At 41.9% G+C, this 24749-nt stretch overlaps 1 protein-coding gene across 2 annotated transcripts in view; it reads left to right on the forward strand.

Moving 5' to 3' along the window:
• ASAP2 (ArfGAP with SH3 domain, ankyrin repeat and PH domain 2) overlaps window positions 1-24749 on the forward strand; it is a 183449-nt gene that overhangs the window by 86833 nt on the left and 71867 nt on the right. For both annotated transcript variants that reach the window (XM_054022672.1, XM_054022673.1), the window contains exons 7-11: window positions 3121-3206; window positions 4763-4838; window positions 5369-5455; window positions 19815-19918; window positions 20037-20106. In XM_054022672.1, coding sequence (XP_053878647.1) covers window positions 3121-3206; window positions 4763-4838; window positions 5369-5455; window positions 19815-19918; window positions 20037-20106 — 423 coding nt within the window. The remainder of the gene's footprint in view (window positions 1-3120; window positions 3207-4762; window positions 4839-5368; window positions 5456-19814; window positions 19919-20036; window positions 20107-24749) is intronic.

Raw genomic sequence — 24749 nt, forward strand, 5'->3', positions numbered from 1 at the left:
GGGGCTGAAGTCCTGAGAGCCCCACATCCCCACTGGTCAGAAGCCTCTATCTCACCAACCTGCTGCAAGGCAGAGGTCCTGAGCTCCCCCGCCCCCAGTCTGGTAGGTGGAGAAGGAGGGGACGTGGGGGATTCTGTGAGCCGCACTTTAATTGTAAAAGAGCTGCATGTGGCTTGCGATCCACGGTTTGGCCACCCCCACTCTAGATTCTAGTGTTGGTTGGAGCTAATTGATTCCACATGCTGGTGTGACTGTAGCGATTCATTAGAAAAGCCCTGTATTCCTATACAGAGTCTAAGGGCTGGTGTACACTGGCAAGTTTCTGCATAGTAAAGCAGTTTTTAGTGCTCAAGCTGCAGATGTGTACACACTGCCAAGCCATTTTGTGCGCAGAAACTCCTCAGTTGCAGCGCTGCAAAAAAACCCCACCTCGACGAGAGTCGTAAGGCTATTTGTGCAGAGGCTCCAGCGCTCTGTTGCCAGTGTAGACACTTGATTGTTTTCTGCACTGTACTTGGCCTCCAGAGCTGTCCCATAATGCTGCAAGTGATCGCTTTGCTCATTGTTTTGAACTCGGCTGCCCTGGAGACATGTGCCCCATCCCTTTCAAATGCTGTTTCTGACAGCCATTGCGTGCTGTGCTGATCTGCTCTGTGATACAAAGCAAACCATTATTGTGGAACGCTCATGCTCTTGAACGCAGAGGCAGAGTGGGGTGTGCATGCGTGCGTATGATTGCTGTGCAGAGAGCCCAGGGAGGGAGGTGGGGACTGATGTCAGGGTTTCCCCTTCCCCCGTCTCAGGGCTGGTTGCTTCCTGACGCTGTCTGAACTTACAAGACAGCATGCTGACACACTCTGTCCCCCAAAACACACTGTCTCTCTCCCTTCCCCCCCCCTCCATACACATACGCACCCTGTCAAACACTTTCCCCCACCCCCCACTTCAGTTGAAAAGCAGTTGGCAATGTAGTTAGGATGTCCATGGAACAATGGGATTGGGAAACCTGCATCATGTGATGCTGACACTGTCCCATGAGGCATTGGAAACCCTTCCCAAAGCAGCCTGTGGCCAGTTGCACAGTGGGATAGCTACCACAATGCACTGCTGTCTTTGCCATTGCAAGAGGTGCTGATGTGGATGCGCTCCAGCATCACGAGGAGCACAGTGTGGACACGCAACAGCGGTTTAATTCCAGCGTTTTAATAAAAGTGTTATATCTTGTGGCTCAGAAACTTTCCAGTGTAGACATACCCTCAGACTAAGTTTTTCACAGCTGGCAAGGGGATTTGGACCTCCATTCATTTTAAAAGGGAAATGGGTGTCCAAATCCTCTGGACGGCTTTGAAAATCCCACTTGAAAAATTTGCTGCTTTCCACTTTCCTCAAGCCCTCACTAGTTCTATGTAGGAGAAGCTCAAATACTGTGAAGAGGAGCACATCATAAGAACCTGCTGTATAGGATAATGTTCCTGATGTTGCTACAACAGTGAAAATTTTTAGGAAAAAAGAATGGTGTAGATGAGATCAAGCTTGGGGCTTTTAAGCTTAGTTGAATCTCTTCACTTTAAAAAAGCTGAAAGTACTTTGTATGAAGCTGGTTGGATGCTTTCATCCATTCAATGCTTGATTTGAACAAGCACAATAAAATGAAGCACTGAAGGCTGGGCTTGAGTATTCAATCATACAGAAAGGATTAAATATATTCCATAACCATATCCTGTAGACAATAACGTTCCATGGTTCATGATCTTGAATAGGTAAGGAAGAAGAAATAAATTAAATAAACCTATACCACTTTGAAGCTTTCATTTTGCAAGATATAATATATTCTCCAGTTGTTGGCATTTCAGTTTAATTTTAGTGATGCTTCAAAAATTCCTACAGAATTTCTGCAGCCCTTATTATAGCTTGTTTTCTTTGCTGTGCAATAAAATCCTTATTTTTTTCGGTAATGAAGCACTGCATTTTGTGTGTGTGCATCTCTTGCTTTCCTTGAGTTCCTTCCTTCCCAGGCTCTCTTAAGAAATGTCAGAGAAGAAGCAACTCAGCTGTTACAAGAAGGGCTCTATATGTGGTTGTAAAGTTCAGCATTGCCAGTTCTCACACATTTCTTATGGGTGACGTGATTTGACCCCTACTTTACAGAAGCTCACGATGATTTGAAGAGCTACAGCCTTCACATGATTTTGGAGAAGCAAAATGAGAGAGAGACCCCTTTCCCTTCCTAAAATGCCTTACGGCTTAGAGGAAGGTGCATTAAACTGCAAGCCCAGAGACCATGAGTTTTTGGTCCTAGCTTGTCCACCGAATGCGGTTGATATTTCTGTGCCCTTCATATCCCTTATTTTGAGTCAAGGTTTCATAACTTGTGGGAATAACTATCATTTACCAGTTTCACAGAGAAGATAACTAAGAACTTGCAAAAGGTCACTTCAGTCAGAGCTAGGAATAGAACCTAGCATTCTGAGATAATAGAGTTTTGTTATCCACTCTGCCACACCTTTCAGAAGGAACATGTCAGTTTTGGTCAGGGGTGAGCAAACTTTTTGGCCTGAGGGCCACATCTGGGTGGGGAAATTGCATGCAGGGCCATGAATGTAGGGCTGGGCAGGGGGTTGGGGTGCGGGAGGGAGTGCAGGGTGTGGGAGGGGGTGCAGTGTGAAAATCCCTTCTGGCATATGAACATGTTTATTGCCAGATAGATGTATCGTGGGCTTGCACCATGGCTGGCTTGACTGTGAATGTGCATCTAGATGCCACTGTTTGGTTACAGGATAATTTCCTGAAGGCCCTCCAGGTCTCCCTCATGCTTCTTGTGATCTGACTTTTAGTAGGCCTCAAGAGTTAAAGGGCAACGGTTTGAGTTAGCAACAGATGAGTATCCTAATTGGATATCAAGACTTGGCATTGACACCAGTTGTTTGAGGTTTGGTTGATGCCCTGAGGTCTCTCTTCCACATGGTCAAATTTTTTTCAGCTTTTCAAAATCTGTTGTGGTTGTTAAAGCTTGTTGAAATATAATTGAAAATTTTTAAATTACCATTCCTATAAATCACAAATATGAAAAAGTAATTGATCGTTCATTAATTTTACTTCTGTGAATTACTGTTTTAACAGTACCTTCTGAAAGTCAATGAAATCAAGATTAAAAAAGGAGTTGACTTGCTTCAGAATCTGATCAAGTATTTTCATGCACAGTGCAAGTAAGTTTTATGTTTCTTTGTTTGAAAAGATTCTATAGTTACAATATTTTGCATTTTCATGGAAACTGGTAGCGGCAATAACTTTTCCACAAATATTTTTCTGTGTCTTCAAAATAGATCTAAGACTCAGCTGAACATGTTTCACTGCAGACTTTAGACATATTGATTTGGTCTAATAGATCAGTTACTGGTTTGTTGCTATATTACTTAATATGAAATGAGGTGTTAGATTGAGCTAATATTGTGGCATGTTGTCGTCTGCAACACATAATCACCACACGATCGCTTGTCGTGTTTAGTAATCTGTCCATGGAAGGGAGCGAGACAGATTGGCCTGCTGGCTTTGAAATCTTTCTGAGTGTATCTATCAATGAGCAAAGTCAGTTCTGTTCTCTCTAAAAATACATTGGGTAAACAATAGCATAAAAGTGCGTTGAGAGAATGGCTTTACTTTATTTCTAACTGAATGGAGAACTTCAATAATGAGAAACTCAGAAGCCCTCATTAGACTGCAGGATACTAGGACTTGTTTTACTCTATTTATTTTTGACAGATTGATAATATAGCAATAAACTCATTATTCTGAAGTGTGAATGACATTATCAACCTGTTTAGATCCATAAACCTCCCTCTTAAAAGAATACCATAAAGTTGTATAAAAGGTAAATTTTCTTTGCTGTACTACTAGTAATACTCAAAAATCACTTTCATTGTTGACAATCTTTGTCATTCATCTACTTTATGCATTTCATTGAACTTGGGCAATGAAAATAATTTTTTTGCCATGTGGTTCACAATGCTGCAATATTTGTGTTGCAAACACTGCAGAGTAATATTTAATGTAAACAAACTGTGTGTGTGTGTTTGCTCTATTTTTTAATCATGAAAATGTTAAAAATGTTCAGAATGTTTTTATTTAATTAAAAAGTACTGGAATAGAAAGGATAAGGGAACACGATCATAGTTATTCGAACTGTCTGTGCACATACTTATCAAATGCTTGGCAATAAGTGATTGCTTGGGTTCCTTTGAGAAGCGGAGGGATCTTCCTTTCTATTGGAAGCTCCCATCAGATCCTGAGACACTAGACTTTAAAAGTCATGATGTTTTTATATGCAGAAGAACCGTCGGTGTTCTAAAACTGGGTGGTGGGGTGCCGGGGAAGAGATTGCATATTTTTAGTGAGAAAGAGGAAAACTTTTTGAGCAGGTTGATTTTAAATTGATGTCAGGGATTTTTTTAAAGCTGTTCAGAGAGCTGGAACGTTAGAATGAGTTTTCAAGAAGATGGATTAGTGGGCAGATTTGCAGGTGAATTGGTCCAAAGTGCATGAAATGAATGTATCCTGTGGCCTTGCAGTTTGAATTTTCATAATTCGTTGCATGGCTCTCACTTCTATGTATATGGAGTCTGTGTGTATATACGTTTACCAGCTTCTGCCATGTCTCTTTCTTCAGTAAAGTGCTTTTAACAGAAAAGAACAAAATAGCTTGAGCATTAGAAATTAATTCTAACAATACTATTTCCTTTCTGCCTTTTTTTTTTTTTTTTTAAAGTTTCTTCCAGGATGGACTGAAAGCAGTTGAAAGTCTCAAGCCTTCAATTGAAACACTCTCAACTGATCTTCACACAGTAAGTAGCAGTCTGCCATACTGCTTTTTCAAATTTTGTGTTTATTAAAGAAATCTAATCTTTTTGATTCAGACTTATTGAGTAGAGCTTTGAGTAGATTATAAAACTGTTGCTGTTGTTTGTATTGCTGTAATGAGTAGAAGTACTAGTCATGGACCAAGACCATATTGTGGTAGGTGCAGTATGAACATAGAACAAAAAGACAGTCTCTGTCCCAGAGAACTTACAGTCAAAGTATAAGACAAAAGCAGATGGAGACAGAGACACAGGGGAGTACAAGTAAACAGTGAGACAAAATGTGAGACAGCATGGTAGGCAGTGGTCTCAGCACACCAGCAGCCAAACCATTGTCAAGTTTTTTGTAGGCATATGGGTAAAGGAACTTATTGTTTCTCTCTGGTATTTTCATTCTTGTTGATCATTTGTCAGGAAATCTGAACCAGTTAAGCAACAAGCTGTAAAGAAATGTGTTAATATAAATAGTAACACATTAATTTTTAACCTCTGTCATGTCTGCATCTGTACTCTAGATTAAACAAGCACAGGATGAGGAAAGGAAACAACTAATACAGCTTAGAGATATTTTAAAATCAGCACTCCAAGTTGAGCAGAAAGAGGTGAGCATATAAGGTGATTTAACTTTGAAATACCCATTGTAAATACAATTCTAATTTAATGTTAGTATTTGAAGTACAAACAATTATTTATACCAGCAATATAAATCTATTCTTTGTTTTTGGTTAAATTATTAATCTTTGTCTTGATGCTGATGTGAAGTGCTTATGACAATTTTTTTAAAGGAAGGAATCCTTGCAGACTTTTAGTGAGAGTTTGCAAAAGGACTTCCCTGCTTGTCTCTTTCTAATATTGTAAAATGCTTGAGTGGTTTGGGCAGTGCCATGAACTGTAGATGAGTGGTTCTTTCTCAAACTGAGAACGAAAGCACTTTGATATCAATAAGACCCAGGCAGTAAAGAGCTTATCTAGTAAATGTAGTCTCAAATACCAGTAACATTATTTTTAACTAACATAAATCCAAACCCCCAAATGCCTCATCTACAACAGTAACAATGGAGCTGGAAGTTCTGCTGCAATACCTCACCTCTCAAAGCTGTCAGTATGTTGAGTCACTTAAACTGTTCCATCGATTAAATTATTCATCTGATTAGTACAAATGCAGTCTTCTGAGTTTTAACCAGGATTTCTCAGTCAAGTTCTAAACATACTGAGGGAGCTTCAGCCTGCAACCTATGGTTTGGACCCATGCCTCTTGTGGCTGATTATAATCTAGCCTGGAATATTGGGTTTACCACTGGCTGAGATCATCATTGGTTTCCCTTGTTTAGACAAAGTGGCACTTTTCTTCTTTCAAGTAGTTGTTGGATCTGTCACAGTTCAGGGCAACTACACCTGTATCCCCTCTCCATGGTCCACCAAGGGCACCCACTGTAGGCTCCTGGCTCCTCAGCCATCACCTCTCATGGGCAGAGACCTGTGTCTCTCTCCCTCCTGACCAGGGTTCTTCAAGGCTGCACATCTCCCTGCCTGTACTGTGATATTCCAGCAAGCCAGACTGCCTAAGCAGGTCAGTGTCTGTACATTGGTATGCCAGGCATAACTGCCCACAGTTATAAGTTACCATGCAGTTCTTTCTAAGCAAGCACATTTATTCTTTAAGTGAAAACATTACAGAGAAAACGTATTAAAAACAATAAAGGAACCTAAACATATGCTAAAAAGCTAAACAAAGATCACCGCAGTTCCGGGTTCTGGAAAGTGTCATTCCTGAAGAATTGTGGCTCCCTTGGCTGGACGGTCCTGTAGTGTTGCTGGATCAGAAAGGAGGCCCTAAATCTATTTTAACTCCAACTACTTATCCCAAAGTCCTTTCTTTGTCTGTTGGTCTCTGAAGGATCTAGTTTGGACTAGTATATGCAAACACATCCAGGAGAGGGGCATACAACTTGGCTGATTTGCTTTAATCAGCACCTACTGTTTTTAGTTCTTGAAGGACGTGTGGCAGGTGTCCCCCCCGCCCCCATGGAATACAACACGATCATACATAAACCATTCATTTAAAACAGTGGACCCCAAAGATACTTAAACTTAATTCAATAAGGTCTTCCAAGGATATGCAGAAAATTACCCCATCTGTCACAGGTCCATAAATAAAATGACAAGTATAGCACTTTTGCCTGTCTCAGCTTCTCTTTTGGGGAGAGATTATTGAGGAGGTTGTTGTGGAATAACTAGTAGCTTCCTTGACCTCTTTCAGTCTGGCTTTACATTTGGGCTTAGTACAGATGCTGTGCTGCTTCTTGTTCTAGTCATGGCCGAATGACTATTGATTAATCATTGGAACAGTTTACCAAGGATTGTAGTAGATATTCCATCACTGGCCATTTTTAAAATCAAGATTGGACATTTTTCTAAAAGATATGCTCTAGTTCAAACAGGAATTCATTTGGGGAAGTTCTATGGCCTGTGCTATGCAGGAAGTCGGACTAGCTGATCAAAATGGTCCCTTTTGGCCTTAGAATCTATGAGTCATGCTTATAAACCATTCGGCAGTCTTGGATACTGTTTTCTGTGAGATACTACTGATATGCAAGGGTGGATGGTGTTAAGTTTGTATTGCTCAGCTCTTGGAGAGCTCCAAGAAAAGAGTTTTGGGCAGTTTCTCATTTGTCCAGAGTGCTTTCCTATTTGGGGTTCTACAGTTTTATGCAGTCATCTCTCATTTAAAGTATATCTGAGGCTGCCATTGGTGAAGAAGGTAAGACACTTTGAACTGTAGTGGCTCACAGATATAAGCTTCTTTTCATTAGACACAGATGGGCTGGGTAACTCTACTTTCCACCCCTGGCCAAGGTAGAACTCTCTTGGCTAAGAGTTCACTGAAGCTCAGTCCAAACAAGAAAGAGGTGGTGCTTGCAGGTTGGAGAAGATATTTATTAACTCTTTGAAGGGGCTATGTCTGCCTTTTGTTCTGAGGTCCTTCTGGATCCTTGCACCATGGCCGGGCTCCAAGGTGGCAGTAGTAGCTGAATGCTTTTTTTCATCATCAGTCTGAAAAGCCATCCTCACGAGTCAAGCATAGCCATTTTTACTTCCAAATCCACCACTGTGTGCTATGCTTCCTGCTGTTCTTTAAGATCACTTTGAAAACCTCAGCTAATACGTAATGTACCTGCTTTCTTTACTATATGATGTCTGTTCTTCTTGGGTGGTGCCCATTATACCCCTGTTCCATAAACAATACCAGTTTGTTTCGAGGTGCAATTTCAGATGTCGACCTTAATGTACAAAATTCCACATGGTTTGGGTCCCTATACTAGCCTGTTATTTGTGACTTACTGGAGGACAATTGCTAACAGTCCTCAGATTTAAGTTCTGGGGAGCTGGGGGCAAGTAGTCTGTTAGTGGAGACAGAGAGTACCTTGGCTCTGGAATTTGCTTCTCCCCTTGATCAGACTTTTGCCCTTTACTACGAATTGAAAAGACTTCAGTTTTAACTCAAGCTGTTGCTTGAGGAAGATGGCCTGAGCCAGGTTGAGTTTCATTGCTATCTGGGAGGTGGTTTCTCTGAGTTTGTGTCTTTTTGTGCTTGTTAGTATTTGTATTAATGTTCCCAGTGCATGTGATGAGCACATTGTTACAAACTGAAAAAAAGTAATACAAACTTGTATGTGCTTAGAAGTAGTAATAAGGCAGTGATACCAATATAAATTTTTTGGGACTATGCTGTTAAGTATTTTGTCAGGTTTAAAAGTACACGTGAAAAAATAGCTTTAAACAAAATGTTCTGCTAATTTCACAATGCATGATACTTTTATTTTGCTAATCTGTGTTATGCATAGACATGCCCACTTTCCTGCAAGATATTAAAAGTAATATAATTATTTGAAAAACATTAAGCACTGGAAAACGAGTCAGTTTTGATAGTAACTTACTGTACAACAAACTGTTATTCAGTCTAATTCATTACAATATAATTTCTTGTACTGTAACCGATTTTTTTTTCCCTCCTAAAATGCATTTACCTTTTGTGACCGAAGTCTAGGAGAGTAAGTGTTTCAGTGTTTTTTATAAATAGTACGTTGCATGATTTCCATATAGATTTCAAGAAACAGGATTTTTCCTTGAAAAGTATTTGTTTTGTCTGTATGCAAAAGTTGTTTCCCTTTTCCTTTGTGTTCTTTGAATTGCACAAAAAGATATTAGGTTTTTAACGGGGAAAGAGAATGTATTAGTGCAAATCAGATTTCAAAACTGACTATTCTTTCTTTTTGTTGGAAATCAAATCCGGTTGGTTGATTTGGTCTACATAAGAGCTGTGTGTGTGTGTGTGTGTGTGTGTGTGTGTGTGTGTGGTGTTTTTAACCCATTTCATGAATGAACTAATGGAAATGTTGTATATTGTCCCTATTATGTTTTTACGTACATTCATGGTGAACACCTGTTGTTGTGACTGTATGCATCATTTTCCCTTACATGCAACTTCCCAAAACTTGATTTGCAGCACAACTTCCTTTCAATTAGTCACTGAAAATGAATTCAGCTTGTGTGTTCACTTTGCTTGATAGTTTTATTTTTTTTTTAAATGTTAAATGTGTTTTCAAATTGTAGAATACATATAAGTTCAGATATTAACCTTGAAACTAGCAAGCAACAAGACTACAACATAGCTATAGGATTCTAGTGAGTGGAAACCAGTAATTCATTTACTAGACTGATTTAATGTGTTCCATGTTCATTTTATATCAGTTAGGCTAATTGATAAGTCTTAAAATGTAGTTGTACATGGGGAATAATCAAGTGGGTGTGTTTCCAATGAAGTCCCAAAGGTATCAGTGCTTGGGCCTCTCTACTTAACATATTTATCAGCGACCTGGAAGAAACATAAAATCATCAATGATAAATTTTGCCTATGACACAAAAAGTGAGGGAACGGTAAATAATGAAGAGGACAGATAGATGATACAGAGCGATTTGGAACATTTGGTGAACTGGGTGCAAGCAAACAATATATAAGAACATGTAGAAAAACGTAATAACGGCCAAACTGGGTCAGACCAAAGGTCCATCTATCTCAGTATCCTGTCTTCCAACAGTGGCCTATGCCAAGTGCTTCAGAGGGAGTGAACAGATCAGGTAATCATCAAGTGATCCATCCCCTGTCACCCATTCCTTGCTTCTGGCAAACAGAGGGTAGGGTCACCATTCCTGGCCATCCTGGCTAATAGCCATTGATGGACCTGTCCTCCGTGAATTTATCTAGTGTTTTTTTTTTGTTTTTTTTTTTAACCCTTTTATAGTCTTGGCCTTTACAACATCCTCTGGCAAAGAGTTCTGCAGGTTGTCTGTGCGTTGTGTGAAGAAATCCTTCCTTTTGTTTGTTTTAAACCTGCTGCCTATTAATTTCATTTGATGACTTCTAGTTCTTGTGTTGTGTTTTAATATGGCTAATTGTATACATCTAGGAAAAGAGAATGTAGGCCATACTTACAGGATGGGAGACTCTATCCTGGGAAGCAGTGACTGGAAAAAAATTGGGGGTCCTTGTGGTTAATCAGCTGAACATGAGTTCCCAGCGTGGTGCTGTGGCCAAAAGAATTAATGCAATCCTGGGATGCATAAACAGGAATCTTAAGTAAGAGTAGAGAGGTTACTTTCCCTCTACATTTGGAGCCAGTGTAAGCACTGCTGAAATACTCTGTCCACTTCTGGTGCACACAATTCAAGAAGGATGTTGATAAATGGGAGAGGGTTCAGAGAAGAGCCATGAGAATGATTAAAGGATTAAAAAACTTGCCTTATAGACTCAAGGAGCTCAATCTATTTAGCATAACATAGAGAGGTTTATGGGGGTAACTTGATTACAGACCATAAAGTATCTGCAAAGGGAATAAATGTTTAATAATGGGCTCTTCAGTATAGCAGAGAGGGGTTTAGTATGATCCAATGGCCACAAGTGGAATAGACAAATTCAGATGGGAAATAAGATGTAAATTCTTAATGGTAAGAGTAATCATTGGAACAATTTACTAAGGGTTGTAGTGGATTCTCCATCATTTACAATTTTAAAATCAAGATTGGGTGTTTTTCTAAAAGTGTTCTAGGAATTATTTTGGGGAAGTTCTCTGTGTTGTAGAGGAGGTCAGACTAGATGGTCACAATGGTCCCTTCTGGCCTTGGAATCTATGAATTTATTACTTTATATTCATTCACTTCTTAAAAAGTTAGGTTTGAAGGTAACTGTAATGCAGTATTTATTGAGTTCAGTAAGCTAAAGACCCCTCTCTAGTTATCCTGGAATCTGGCCTATCTAGGCCAGTGCTAGGTAGGATACATCTTTAATCTCCATTGATTGTGGTAGCCATGCCATATGTGAATTCAGAGGGGCTGGCTGTAAGAGGTTCCTGCAGGCTGGGAAGCTTGAGGGATTCATTGGAGAATATAAGGAATTATAGAAGAGAGGGTGTGAACTCTCAAAGGCTCCAGTGGGAGTGATGCTAGGAAACACAGAAAACATAGGGCTTTTGGAAAGCTGTGGGGAAGAAAGGAGCAGAGCTTTGTGTTGTAGTCAGAAGTCAATGGAAGAGTCTAAATTGACTGACATATTTGACTCACAGGCAATGTGTATATATTGATGTAACTAGCTGAAACCCCACTGTCAGTCACAGCTGTAGATGGGTCAGTTGCTTGAGCTAACAATGACCTTTCTTGAGTTTTTTTGGTGTATGGAGATGGATTGATAATATAAATGCAGTTAATCATCTCTTTCATGTTAACAGAGCATTGCTTTGTGTTTATAAAAATAATCCCTTCTCAGGTCTCTTGAAATATAGATACAAGTTAAAAATAAAACTCTGCACTAAAGATGCATAGCAGGCTAGTTGTAATTTGTGTTCTCCACCATTTTATTATACAAATTATTTTCTGGTGGTATTGCATTCAGGCAGTTAGACTTCTTAAATTGAAGAAGGGATTATCCTAGCATGTTTCTCTCGTTGGCACAGAACACTCCTACAGGACAATGTTTTTACTATTCCACTTACAAATAAAATGCCTGTCACTTGTTTGCTATGCTGTTCAACTTGGTTTAGACGAAAGTCTTTGTAACACTATAAATTACTTCCTCTAAAGTGTGGTTATGGTCAGAGAAGTGACTCACTGTAAATATGCGGTAATAAAATGACTCACTTATTTCTGCACATATCTGCTCTTCAGAGCTGAAGGGGACAAGGTACAATTTTAGAGTCTTGCATGCTTTAAAAGGTCTTTTTTGTGATAACAGCCATATGTTTAAAAAAGACAATATCCCCTTTTTAGATTTGGCTTGTATCCTCTAGTGAACTCCCCATTTCCTCACAGTGGTGGGGTACATCGTGCTCTTCTGATGAGGTCACTGGGTCTGGTCCTGCAGTGCCATCTGTACCCCTGTACATCTGAATATGCAAAGCAAAGCTAAAAGAGTAGGGGCTCTGCATATGGAGAAAGCATGCTGAGACTGGCCAGAAAGATACTAATTTATATCGGTGATTGTCATATGGAATCTAGTCCAGTAGGAACTAGACTGAGACCATGAACTTAGTTGTCACAGGCCTCTGAACAACTGTCAGATGGTAACCATTTTGGGCCCTATTGACTTAGACTACGTTTTAACAAGCTCTGTGTCCCATCCCCTAGTCTTACTTTCCTAATGTTTTTAAAATAGTCTATTAGTACTAATGCACATGATCTAAAGTGTCTTCTTTAGCTGAGGAAAGCAGTAAAGTTGTATTATTGGGTTGCCGATTTGGCAAAACATAAAACTGGGTGTAAACAGATGAAAGGAATAGACAGTACTCCAAAGAAGCCGCAAAAAAATAAAAAGAAGCAGCAAAATACTAAGTATGTGGAAACCCCAGTTAACTGTTGGCCTTGGAGGTCATCTGAAACCTTAAGATAATCGGGGGAAGGGGAGGTTGGACAACTGGGAGCTTCAGCTTCTGGGAGAGCTAAAGTTCTACAATGCTGAAACTAAACCCCTTCAGTGCCTCTAAACTTCTCAGGAGTAGCATTTCCGCATTCAGGACAGGGACAGAGCGATGGGAGGGAAGTTGCAAGACAGGTAGGAGGAACAATGAGTCCTGAGCAAGGCAGAGAGTGTAGAGCTGCCCACAGAGCTGGTTAAAGTCAGTGGCTTTCTCTTTTTATATACAGTAGTTGAGTACAAAGATAACAAATAATAGATTCTTAGCTCCTAAGAGAAATAGCATGGACTATATTAAGAGCGCATTATGGCACATTCAGTGTTAAACAGCTAAAGATAAATACCAGTATGTGGATGATTTTGAATTATTATTTTTAAACTACACAAGAGATTTTTTTTTTTTTTTAAAAAGCCTATAAGTCTGTGACTTGATGTATTTGTTCCTGGCCAAGTATCAAAAGCAGGGCCAGACTGAAGATCCAATGTCTAAGGTACAGCTCAGATAGCTCAGAGACACACAGGGACAGACACATGCTTGCTGTCATTTGACAGCTGGGAGACCTGGTTAGCTAGATACACCTTTGTACACAAGTCTTTGATCACTGGTGGGGGAAAAAAATGGTGGGGGAGGAAAAAACCCATAACCCTGTTCCACTTTTATGCATGGCAGTTTGATACGCCAAGACAAATAGTTCTGCATAAAATAGTCTGGCATAAACACATCTATACAAAAATAATTCTAATTAAAAAAATAAAATAAAACCGTGATCTCCTCCCAAATTCATAATCTTTGGAGCACTGTATTTAATGTATATACACCTCTACCTCGATACAACGCTGTCCTCGGGAGCCAAAAAATCTTACCACGTTATACGTGAAACTGCGTTATATTGAACTTGCTTTGATCCACCGGAGTGCGCAGCACGCCCCCCCCCCCCCCCCGCGCCCCCCCCTCCCCCGGATCACTGCTTTACCTTGTTATATCCGAATTCATGTTATATTGGGTCGCGTTATATCGGGGTACAGGTGTACATTTAATACATTTGAGACAAATGAGGGATTTATTAAATTAACAGGCTTATTTCTTAGATGTTCAATTTATTCTTTTTAACAGGTTTATGCTTAGGTATTCTCAGAGATTCATTTAGGTGAGCTTCACTTCTCCATTTTTCCTCCCATGCTTTAATCCTCCACCATATATAACTGGATGTGTATTGCTTACTGTAATGATAGACAGGGGAGCTTTTTTTTATGAATAGGCAAATCCATGCTGTCGGACTGTTGTTGATATGCATGAGCCAAACTCATTCCTACATATTTTTTCCTAAGGGGATTAAAAAAAGGTATGATCCTTGCCAGGATTCTATTTCGTTCAGAGCCGAAGGTCCAGAATCAACTAAAAATTCACTGTGGTTTGGTTGAAACAATTCTTTTAAGAATCACTTTTACATATTTCTACTAATTGGGATACATGCCCTGGTACCATTGAAATTGAGGAACTTGTAGAAAGCAGTGCCCCTTTGGAATCATGCAGGTTGTGCTTTTTAAGTCCAGATGTTCCTGATTTGTGAAAGGGCCATGCCCCCCAGTGGACTCCCTTCTGAGCTCTAGCAGTAGTGGGTGGGGGGAAGCCTCTTGAAGCATGTTTCTAGTGGAATGTCAAGGTTCCCATGGATCTGTGCTGTCTGGGCACCCAAGCTGGGCAATGTGGAACAGACTCCATGGAGGAACCTTTTTTCTCCTATGAGCTTTTCCATGAGAAGGTGCAGTTGGGCCTGCAGATAGCAGCATTCTTTGATGGTTTACACTCAGGAATTTTTGCATAGATTGGAAAGCCTGTTGTTTGATTATGATTTAGGTTAAAAGGAACCTAAGTGGTGGTGGTGAAGCCAAAAAAAAAAAAAAAAAAAGAGGTTACCTGCAGAGAGCTTTCTAAGGAGGTGGGAATGTGAGCATTGACAGCCTGGGGTTGTGCAACACATGCTATTCCCTTACCAGTCTGGTGGAGAATCCACTAAAAAGTTAATGCAGCTGAAGCCTGAGACTAAGGGTATGTCTACACTACGAAATTAGGTCGAATTTATAGAAGTCGATTTTATAGAAATCGATTTTATATAGTCAACTTTGTGTGTCCCCATTTAAGATCATTAAGACCATTAACTCGGCAGAGTGCATCCACAGTACCGAGGCTAGCGTCGACTTCCAGAGTGTTTCACTGTGGTAGCTATCTCACAGTTCCCACAGTCTCCGCCGCTGCCCATTGGAATTTTGGTTTGAGATTCCAATGCCTGATGGGTCAAAAACATTGTCATAGGTGGTTCTGGGTACATGTCATCAGCCGCCCCCCTCCCCCCCCCGTGAAAGCAACAGCAACAATCGTTTTGAGCCTTTTTTCCTGGGTTACCCGTACAGATGCCATACCACGGCAAGCATGGAGCCCGCTCAGCTCACTGTCACCGTACGTCTCCTGGGTGCTGGCAGACGTGGTACTGCGTTGCAACACAGCAGCAGCTCATTGATTTTGGCAGCAGACAGTGCATTACGACTGGTAGCCATCATCGTCGTCTCCTGGGTGCTCTTTTAGCCGACCTCGGTGAGGTCAGTCAGGGGCACCTAGACATAAATGGGAGTTGACTCCAGGTCATTCTCTTTTTAAGTTTCGTCTCATGGAGATTCAGTCCTGCCTGCAGTCGTACTGCACCATCTTCTGGCGAGCACCCAGGAGACAACAATGGCTAGCAGTCGTACTGCACCGTCTTCTGGCAAGCACCCAGGAGAAGATGATGGCTAGCAGTCGTACTGCACTGTCTGCTGCCAGCCTAAGATGTATAAGAGAGATGGAGTGGATCAAAACAAGAGACCAGATTTGTTTTGTATTAATTTGTATTCATTTGCTCCCCATCCCTACCCCCGTGAAGAGTGAGGGGAGGGATAGCTCAGTAGTTTGAGCATTGGCCTACTAAACCCAGGGTTTTGAGTTCAATCCTTGAGGGGTCCATTCTGTGTGACAGTTGTGTGTGTTTCTCCTTGATGCAAACCCACCTCCTTTGTTGATTTTAATTCCCTGTAAGCCATGTCGTCAGTCGCCCTTCCCTCCGTCAGAACAACGGCAGACAATCGTTTCACACCTTTTTTTTTTTTTAAGCGCAGACGCCATAGCATAGCAAGCGTGAAGCCCACTCAGATCACCATGGCAATTATGAGCACTGTAAACACCACCCGCATTATCCTGCAGTATATGCAGAACCAGAAATTGCAAAAGCAAAACCAGGTGAGGAGGTGACGGCAGTGCGGTGATGAGGACATGGACACAGACTTCTCTCAAAGAACAGGCCCCGGCAATGTGGACATCATGGTGTTAATGGGGCAGGTTCATGCCGTGGAACGCCGATTCTGGGCCCGGGAAACAAGCACAGACTGGTGGGAGCGCATAGTGTTGCATGTCTGGGACGATTCCCAGTGGCTGCAAAACTTTCGCTTGCATAAGGGCACATTCATAGAACTTTGTGACTTGCTTTCCCTTGCCCTGAAGCACAAGAATACCAAGATGAGAGCAAACCTCACAGTTCACAAGCGAGTGGTGATAGTCCTGTGGAAGCTTGCAACCCCAAGCAGCTACCGGTCAGTCGGGCATCAATTTGGAGTGGGCAAATCTACTGTGGGGGCTGCTATGATCCAAGTAGCCAACGCAATCAAAGAGCTGCTGATATCAACGATAGTGACTCTGGGAAATGTGCAGGTCATAGTGGATGGCTTTGTTGCAATGGGATTCCCTAACTGTGGGGGGAGCACCAGGGCAGCGAGTACATAAACCGAAAGGGGTACTTTTCAGTGGTGCTGCAAGCACTGGTGGATCACAAGGGACATTTCACCAACATCAACGTGGGATGGCTGGAAAGGTACATGATGCTCGCATCTTCAGGAACTCTGGTCTGTTTCAAAAGCTGCCGCAAGGGACTTTCTTCCCAGACCAGAAAATAACCGTTGGGGATGTTGAAATGCCTATAGTTATCCGTGGGGACCCAGCCTACTCCTTAATGCCATGGCTCATGAAGCCGTACACAGGCAGCCTGGACAGTAATCAAGAGCTGTTCAACTATAGGCTGCGCAAGTGCAAAATGGTGGTAGACTGTGCATTTGGACGTTTAAAAGCACGCTGGCACAGTTTACTGACTTGGGTAGACCTCAGTGAAAACAATATTCCCATTGCTATTACTGCTTGCTGTGCGCTCCACAATATCTGCGAGAGTAACGGGGAGACGTTTATGGCAGGGTGGGAGGTTGAGGCAAATCGCCTGGCCGCTGGGCACCAGGGCGGTTAGCAGAGTACAGGAGGGCGCGGTGCGCGTCAGAGAAGCTTTGAAAACCAGTTTCATTACTGGCCAGGCTATGGTGTGAAAGTTCCGTTTGTTTCTCCTTGATGAAACCTCCCCTCTGCGCCCCCCCCCCCCCCCCCCGGCCCCGTGGTTCACTCTACTTCCCTGTAAGCTAACCACCTTTCCCTCCCCCCTTCGATCACCACTTGCAGAGGCAATAAAATCATTGTTGCTTCACATTCATGCATTCTTTATTAATTCATCACACAAATAGGGGTGGGGGAGGAGGGAAGGACCAGGTGGGGTGGGGGAGGAGGGAAGGACAAGGCCACACTGCACTTTAACTCTTATTGAATGCCAGCTTTCTGTTGCTTGGGCAGTCCTCTGGGGTGGAGTCGTTGGGTGGCCGGAGCCCTCCACTGCGTTCTTGGGCATCTGGGTGAGGAGACTGTGGAACCTGGGGAGGAAGGCGGTTGTTTATACAGGGGCTGTAGAAGCAATCTGTGCTCATGCTGCCTTTCCTGAACCTCAACCATACGCCGGAGCATATCAGTTTGTTCCTCCAGTAGCCTCAGCATTGCCTCTTGCCTTCTGTCACCAAGCTGCCGCCACCTATCATCTTCAGCCCGCCTCTTATTATCTTCACCTGTCCTCACATTCATATTGTGCTTTCCTGGACTCTGACATTGTCTGCCTCCACGCATTCTGCTGGGCTCTTTCAGTGTGGGAGGACTGCATGAGCTCAGAGAACATTTCATCGCGAGTGTGTTTTTTTTTCACCTTCTAATCTTCGTTAGCCTCTGGGAAGGAGAAGATAGTGTGAGTGTTGAAACATTTGCAGCTGGTGGAGGAATAAAAAGGGAGAGTGGTAGTTAAAAAGACACATTTTACAGAACAATGGGTAGAGTCCTTCATGGTAAACCTTGCTGTTAACATTACATAGCACATGTGCTTTCGATACAAGGTCGCATTTTGCCTTTTATTGAGGGTATGCCGGTTTGGTGAGAGAGATCACTCACGCAGGGCCATGCAACAGAATTTGGCTTGTAGGCAGCCTTGGTAAGACACAGTCTTTTGACTTCTTTAACCTTCATAACATGTGGGAATGGTTTCAAACAGCAGCGCCCTCATTTCCCATACCAAGCAGCCATTGGGTTGGCCATTTAAAATGGGTTGGCAATTTAAAGGGAGGGGCTGTGGTTTTCAGGTTAACGTGCAGCACAAACCCAACTAATCTCCCCCCCCCCCCCACACCCAATTATCTGGGATGATCGCTTCACCCCTCCCCCCACCACATGGCTAACAGCGGGGAACATTTCTTTTCAGCCTCAGGCAAACAGCCCAGCAAGAACGGGCACCTCTGAATGTCCCCTTAATAAAATCACCCTATTTCAACCAGGTGACCATGAATGATATCACTCTCCTAAGGATAACACAGAGAGATGAAGAATGGATGCTGTTTGAATGCCATCAAACACTGGGACCATATGCTGTGTTATGCAATGATTCCAGACTACGTGCTACTGGCCTGGCGTGGTAAAGTGTCCTACCACGGAGGACGGAATAAGGCTGCCCTACGCTCATAGAGGTCCCTTCTCCGCCTGGCGGGTCCGTGAGGCAGCCTTCGGTGGATTCGGGGGGTACTGACTCCAGGTCCAGGATGAGAAACAGTTCCTGGCTGTCGGGGAAAACGGTTTCTCCGCTTGCTTGCTGTGAGCTATCTTCAACCACCTCCTCCTCGTCCCCAAAACCTGCATCCCCGTTGCATGCTACTCCATTGACGGAGTCAAAGCACAGGGTTGGGGTAGTGGTGGCTGCACCTCCTAGAATGGCATACAGCTCATCATAGAAGCGGCATGTCTGGGGCTCTGACCCGGAGCAGCCGTCTGCCTCTCTGGTTTTTTGGTAGGCTTGCCTCAGCTCCTTAAGTTTCACGCAGCATTGCTGTGGGTCCCTGTTATAGCCTCTGTCCTTCATGCCCTTGGAGATTTTTTCAAATGTTCTGATAGCACGGATTCATCTCCCCAGCGATCAGATCCCGTACCTCCTGTTCGGTCTATGCTGGAGCTCTTTTGCGATTCTGGGACTCCATCATGGTCACCTTTGCTGATGAGATCTGCACTCACCTGCAGATTGCCACGCTGGCCAAACAGGAAATGAGATTCAAAAGTTCGCAGGCCTTTTCCTGTCTACCTGGCCAGTGCGTCTGAGTTGAGAGCGCTGTCCAGAGCAGTCACAATGGAGCACTCTGGGATAGCTCCCGGAGGCCAATACCATCGAATTGCAACCACACTACTCCAAATTTGACCCGGCAAGATAGATTTCAGCGCTAATCCCCTCGTCGGGGGAGGAGTACAGAAATCGATTTTAAGAGCCCTTTACCTCGAAAAAAAGGCTTCGTCGTGTGGACGGGTGCCGGGTTAAATCGATGTAACGCTGCTAAATTCGACCTAAACTCGTAGTGTAGACCAGGGCTAAAGCTGCATTATTTTTTCAGTGGAATCCCTTCTGCGCTATGGCAGAAGTGGGTAGTGATACCGGCTGCTTTTTAAATTCCCTGTGTTCCATCTGGCAGGAAAAACGAACCCCCTCCTACTATTCTCTAATTTGGGCAAAAATATTTACTTCATTTGGACTGTCTTGGATTAGCAAACTTTAATGCTTTTTTTCCCTATCCTTTAGGATTCTCAAATCCGTCAGAGTACAGCTTACAGTTTACATCAGCCTCAGGGAAACAAAGAGCATGGCACTGAAAGAAATGGTAGCCTATATAAGAAAAGTGATGGGTATGTACCATTAGACAATTACTGGAAAAAAAACTGCAGTCCTGTGAGCCTATATACTTTTAATACTAATTATACATAAACTTGAGTCACTTTGTCTTTTTTTTTTTTTTTAAACCAGAATCAGAAAAGTATGGCAGAAAAGGAAATGCTCAGTTAAAAATGGTTTCCTTACAATTTCCCATGGTACAGTAAGTATTTGTTTATAGTATTTTATGCATGTATTTGGTTGCTAATACAAAACAATGTTGTTCTATATTTATAGTTCGGAATTAGCTAGATTCCTCATGCGGCATTTTGAATTAGATGGCTCTATCTTTTTATGGCAGCCTGGCAAAATTGCCATGAGAATTTAACAATCCAACCACAAAATCTTATCATTTGCCCTTTATTATGCTGATTGCTGATAATGAAACAATATGTATTTTACTTTCCTGTTTTTTTGTTCTTGGATAAATGGTCAAGTAGAATTTTGCAAGACCACTGTAAATATACAGTGAAAAGGTATATTGGGGGTTACATTTTAGATTATCCAGTATATCTTTTACAATCAATATTGTTGTTTTGAAAGGATAAATGCTTCTTAGGGTTGATGTATCTTTGTTTAAAATTTGATTATGATCTCAATTTCTAGCTATTCATAAAAATGAACTATCTCCCAGAAAATTTAGCTGTCACATGTGCTTATCTTTATTAAATATGCAAGTTGTAAGTACTTTGTCTCTAATAATAATATTGAATAATACTTACAAACTCGTGGATGACCGGAGAGGCCTCAGAAGCCTGGTGAAGGGATAATGTAGTTCCTGTCTTTAAAAAGGAGGAGCCGGAGAACAATATGAGTCAGCCTGACTTCGATACCTGGAAAGCTACTAGAGCAATGTATAAAACATTGAATTTGCGAATACCTGGAGGCTGAAGGGGTAATCACTAGCAGCCAGCATGAATTTACCAAAAACAAATCATGCCAAACCAGCTTGATTTCCTTCTTTGACAGGGTAGCTGATTTCATGGATGGGGGAATATGGTGGTGGACATAATATATCTGGACTTAAGCAAGGCTTTTGACACAGTCCCGCATGACAGTCTGCTAAGTCTGCTAAGAAGTGCAGGCTCGACAGAACTATCATTAAGTGGATATATAATTGATTGAACAATCACAAACAAAGAGTAACTATTAATGGAATGATGTCGGATTGGAGGGAGGTCTCAAGTGGGGTTCCACAGGGATCTGTTCTGGGTCAGGTGTTATTTAACATCTTTATTAATTACCTACATCCAAGTCTAGAGAGCATACTGATCAAGTTTGCGGAATACACAAAGCTAGGGGGAGTTGCCAGTATTTTTGGAGGGTAGAGTTAAAATTCAGAGGGCTCTTGATAAATTGGAGAACTGGGCTATAGACAACAAAATGAAATTCAGCAAAGACAAATATAAGGTGTGTGATAGACCCAGACCAGTTGGGAACAGCAGAGTAGCAGAAGGGAGATATACTGGCCACTGGATAAGTAGTTTTCTGTTCCCTGAGTGACCAGAGCAGGGGCTGCTCCAGGCTAATAGACCACCTGACTCCAATTAACCTGCTAAGAGTCAGGTGAGGCAGTTAAGCACCTGACTCTAATTAAGGCCCCTCTGATGCTATAAAAGGGCTCACTCCAGTCAAGCCAGGGGGAGCCAGAGGAGAGGAAGTGTGTGTGAGGACCTGGGAGCAAGAGGTGTGGAAGAAGCTGAGAGTGAGTAGGCATACTGCTGGAGGACGGAGAAGTACAAGCGTTATCAGACATCAGGAGGAAGGTCTGGTGGTGAGGACAAAGAAGGTGTTGGGAGGAGGCCATGGGGAAGTAGCCCAGGGAGTTGTAGGTGTCGTGCAACTGTACCAGGAGGTCCTGGGCTGGAACCTGGAGTAGAGGGCGGGCCTGGGTTCCCCCCATACCTCCCAACTCCTGATCAAACACAGGAGGAATTGACCTGGACTATAGCTTCTACCAGAGGGGAAGGTCTCTGGATTGTTTCCTGACCCACAGGGTGAATCTGTGAAGCGAGCAAATCTGCCAATAAGCGCAGGACCCACCAAGGTAGAGGAGGAACTTTGTCACAGGTGCTACACTTAGCGAAGAAAAATCAAAACAAATACAGAACGGGGGGGAAACTGGCTTGGCAGCAGCACTGCTGAGAAGGATCTGGGAATTGTGATAGATCACAACCTCAACATGAGCCAGCCATGCAATTCTGTTGCAAAAAAACAAACAAACAAAAAGAAATGCAGTTTTAGGTTGCATTAATAGAGGCATAGCATGCAAGTCTTGAGAGATGATAGTACTGCTTTACTCGGTGCTGGTTAGGACTCAGCTGGAGTAGTGTGTCCAGTTTTGGTCACCAATGTAGAGAAACTGGAAAGGATCCAAAAAGTCCTGAATTTTGGCAAGGGGTTAGACTAGATGACACTTGTGGGCCCTTCTAACTCTATGATTCGATCGTTCGGGGATCTCCATTCTTATTAGTCATGTGGCCTTGCGTGGATTTAAGTGGGGAGTGCTTTCTAAGCTTTTCTCAGTTTCTGAAGCAACCATCTTGAGGCAGTAGCTAATGCAATGATATGACTCCATATACTTTGTTATTACTTGTCAGGTGTTCTCTGACAATGATGGAGGATCTTTTGCTCTATCAATCATTTTCCTGTAAGAGTAAATATTTTCTTGTGTGATGGGGAGTGTGTATGTATACGCGCAGGATACATATGCACCGACTTTCATTGTCCTAAATGTACTAGATTATTAGCAATCAGGAAATTAGCAATCATACAGGCAGGTTGCAAGATAGCGATTTACTAATTCAGTGCTGAGGAAGAACAGAGACATCTCTCTTGTGTTATATCAGCAATTGGAGATTGCTGTTGACACCTTCCTGGTTGCAATGTAACATGCAGGGATGAAAAACACAATGACAGAAACAGATTGAGCCATGTAACTAGCAATTTATGAGTGGTCTTCTTATGAATGAGACCTTTCTGTTTTCAAGAAACCTGAAGTTGATTGTGTATAAAAAGCCTAAGCAGGAATCTGCCAGACTTTTTTGCAAAAGAAAACAAAGGGAGATGCTTTAGTAATGAATGCTTTTTTCCTTTATTCTTGGAAATTGTTAATGTAACCTTGCCTTCTCTAGCAACACAATTAATAGCAAAAAGAGATAGCGGGTTCATGTTCCCCATGGCTGGCTCAGGATTAACAATTGGTTTGGTTTTATTCTGCTTGAGATGGCAATAAGTCATGCCAGCAGACATCCAGATTTGCCAGTTCTACCCTTAGAACCTAGAAATCACTTCAGTCCCTAACAGCATACCTCTTAAAGTGGAAGAGAAGATTTAATAGTTTGGCTCTCAGGCCCTTCTTATTGCTATAGCAATGTACTAAATGATAAAATCAGCTGGTTAATGATAGTTTAGTTAATGGCCTTCTGCTCTTGCCCCATTTGAAAATTATTTACATAGTTTCTACATGAACCAACCTAGAATTCTTCAGTGTTATCTGAGAGACCTGGATGTTTCATTCCAGAAATCACCCTTTTTGCTGCCTGAGCCTGCCAAGGCTTAAAGTGTTGTGTATACAATTTATTCCTTTAAGGGGTAGGGAGAGAAGAATATAGTTGACTAAGTGGCAGCATTAATTAATGCTGAAGGAGTGGGAGTTTCCATCGTTCATCTTATTGGATGATGAATTGTATTGGATTAATTGGATGTCGGGAGGGTACAGTGGTAACCTTAAAATATCTGAGGAGTGAAGCAGGTACTGTGAAAAGGTTCAGAAATCCCAAACTAGTATTATAACTAGTTAACATGAAATCCAGGCAGCTACCTGGTGTTCTAACCAGAATGTCATCCAACTCTCCTTGGAGTAGATTTAGATTATGTGATTGAAACACCAACAGGTGGTTGAACCTTGTCTAAACCAAAGTTACCATTATTGTTGCAGTGGTGGAGGTGAGCTGGTGGTAGTAACTGTAAGAAACTTAGACAAACCATTTTGTGGTGTGAAAGTTCTGTGATCTGAGGCATCCGATTGGTGAGAAATCGCTTTTAGGTGTTGAAATGGTGGGTGTGCACTTAAATGCTAATATGGTTTTGGTATCAATACTGATGTTGACATATTCAGTGGAATGGACTAATCTAAATTTAAAGATGTTTTGAGATGTCAGTGTTTCCAAAATTAGGATGTTCACATCTTGAAGTGTTTAAAAAGTGGTTGCAGCTACTTTTCTAGATACTCAAACGCTGATAGAAAGGATTGGGAGAGTACTCCCAAACTGGGTACAAAGACCAAAAGAGACCAGGCCCAGATGTCTTCCAACTAAATTGGAAAATCTGTGCAGAAGACATCTAGGTTTGGTACTTCTAGGACTTCAGGTTTCGCATCCCACTGGAAATTAGATTAATCCTGAATATGTTTTAGACTCAGAGTCCAATACATATCTTGTGATTCCAACACATTTTGGAATTTTTTCAAGTACTTTTACATTTTAAACTTTTGGTAAATATAGCAAACTATACTAGTATGGTATAAAATAGTTCTGGCTGGTGACTTGGACATCAAAACATAAAACATTTAGCAAACTAGTTGCTCTATTTCAAGCCTCCATTCCAGTCAGTCATCTTGTTGGGAAAGAGTTTGTTGCATCAAAATGTTTAACAAGCCAAAATCAAGAAATGTTAATGTTATGAACATTATAGAGAGATCACACCAAGAAAATAGACCCAAGTTCATGTTGGCAAGAAGTTATTCGCTTGCTTAATTCTAGCTTGAAACAATGTTTGTCTCTAGTAAACTAAAATAATGAAAAT

Source organism: Malaclemys terrapin, chromosome 3, assembly GCF_027887155.1.
Source record: "Malaclemys terrapin pileata isolate rMalTer1 chromosome 3, rMalTer1.hap1, whole genome shotgun sequence".
In the NCBI taxonomy this organism is placed as follows: domain Eukaryota; kingdom Metazoa; phylum Chordata; order Testudines; family Emydidae; genus Malaclemys; species Malaclemys terrapin.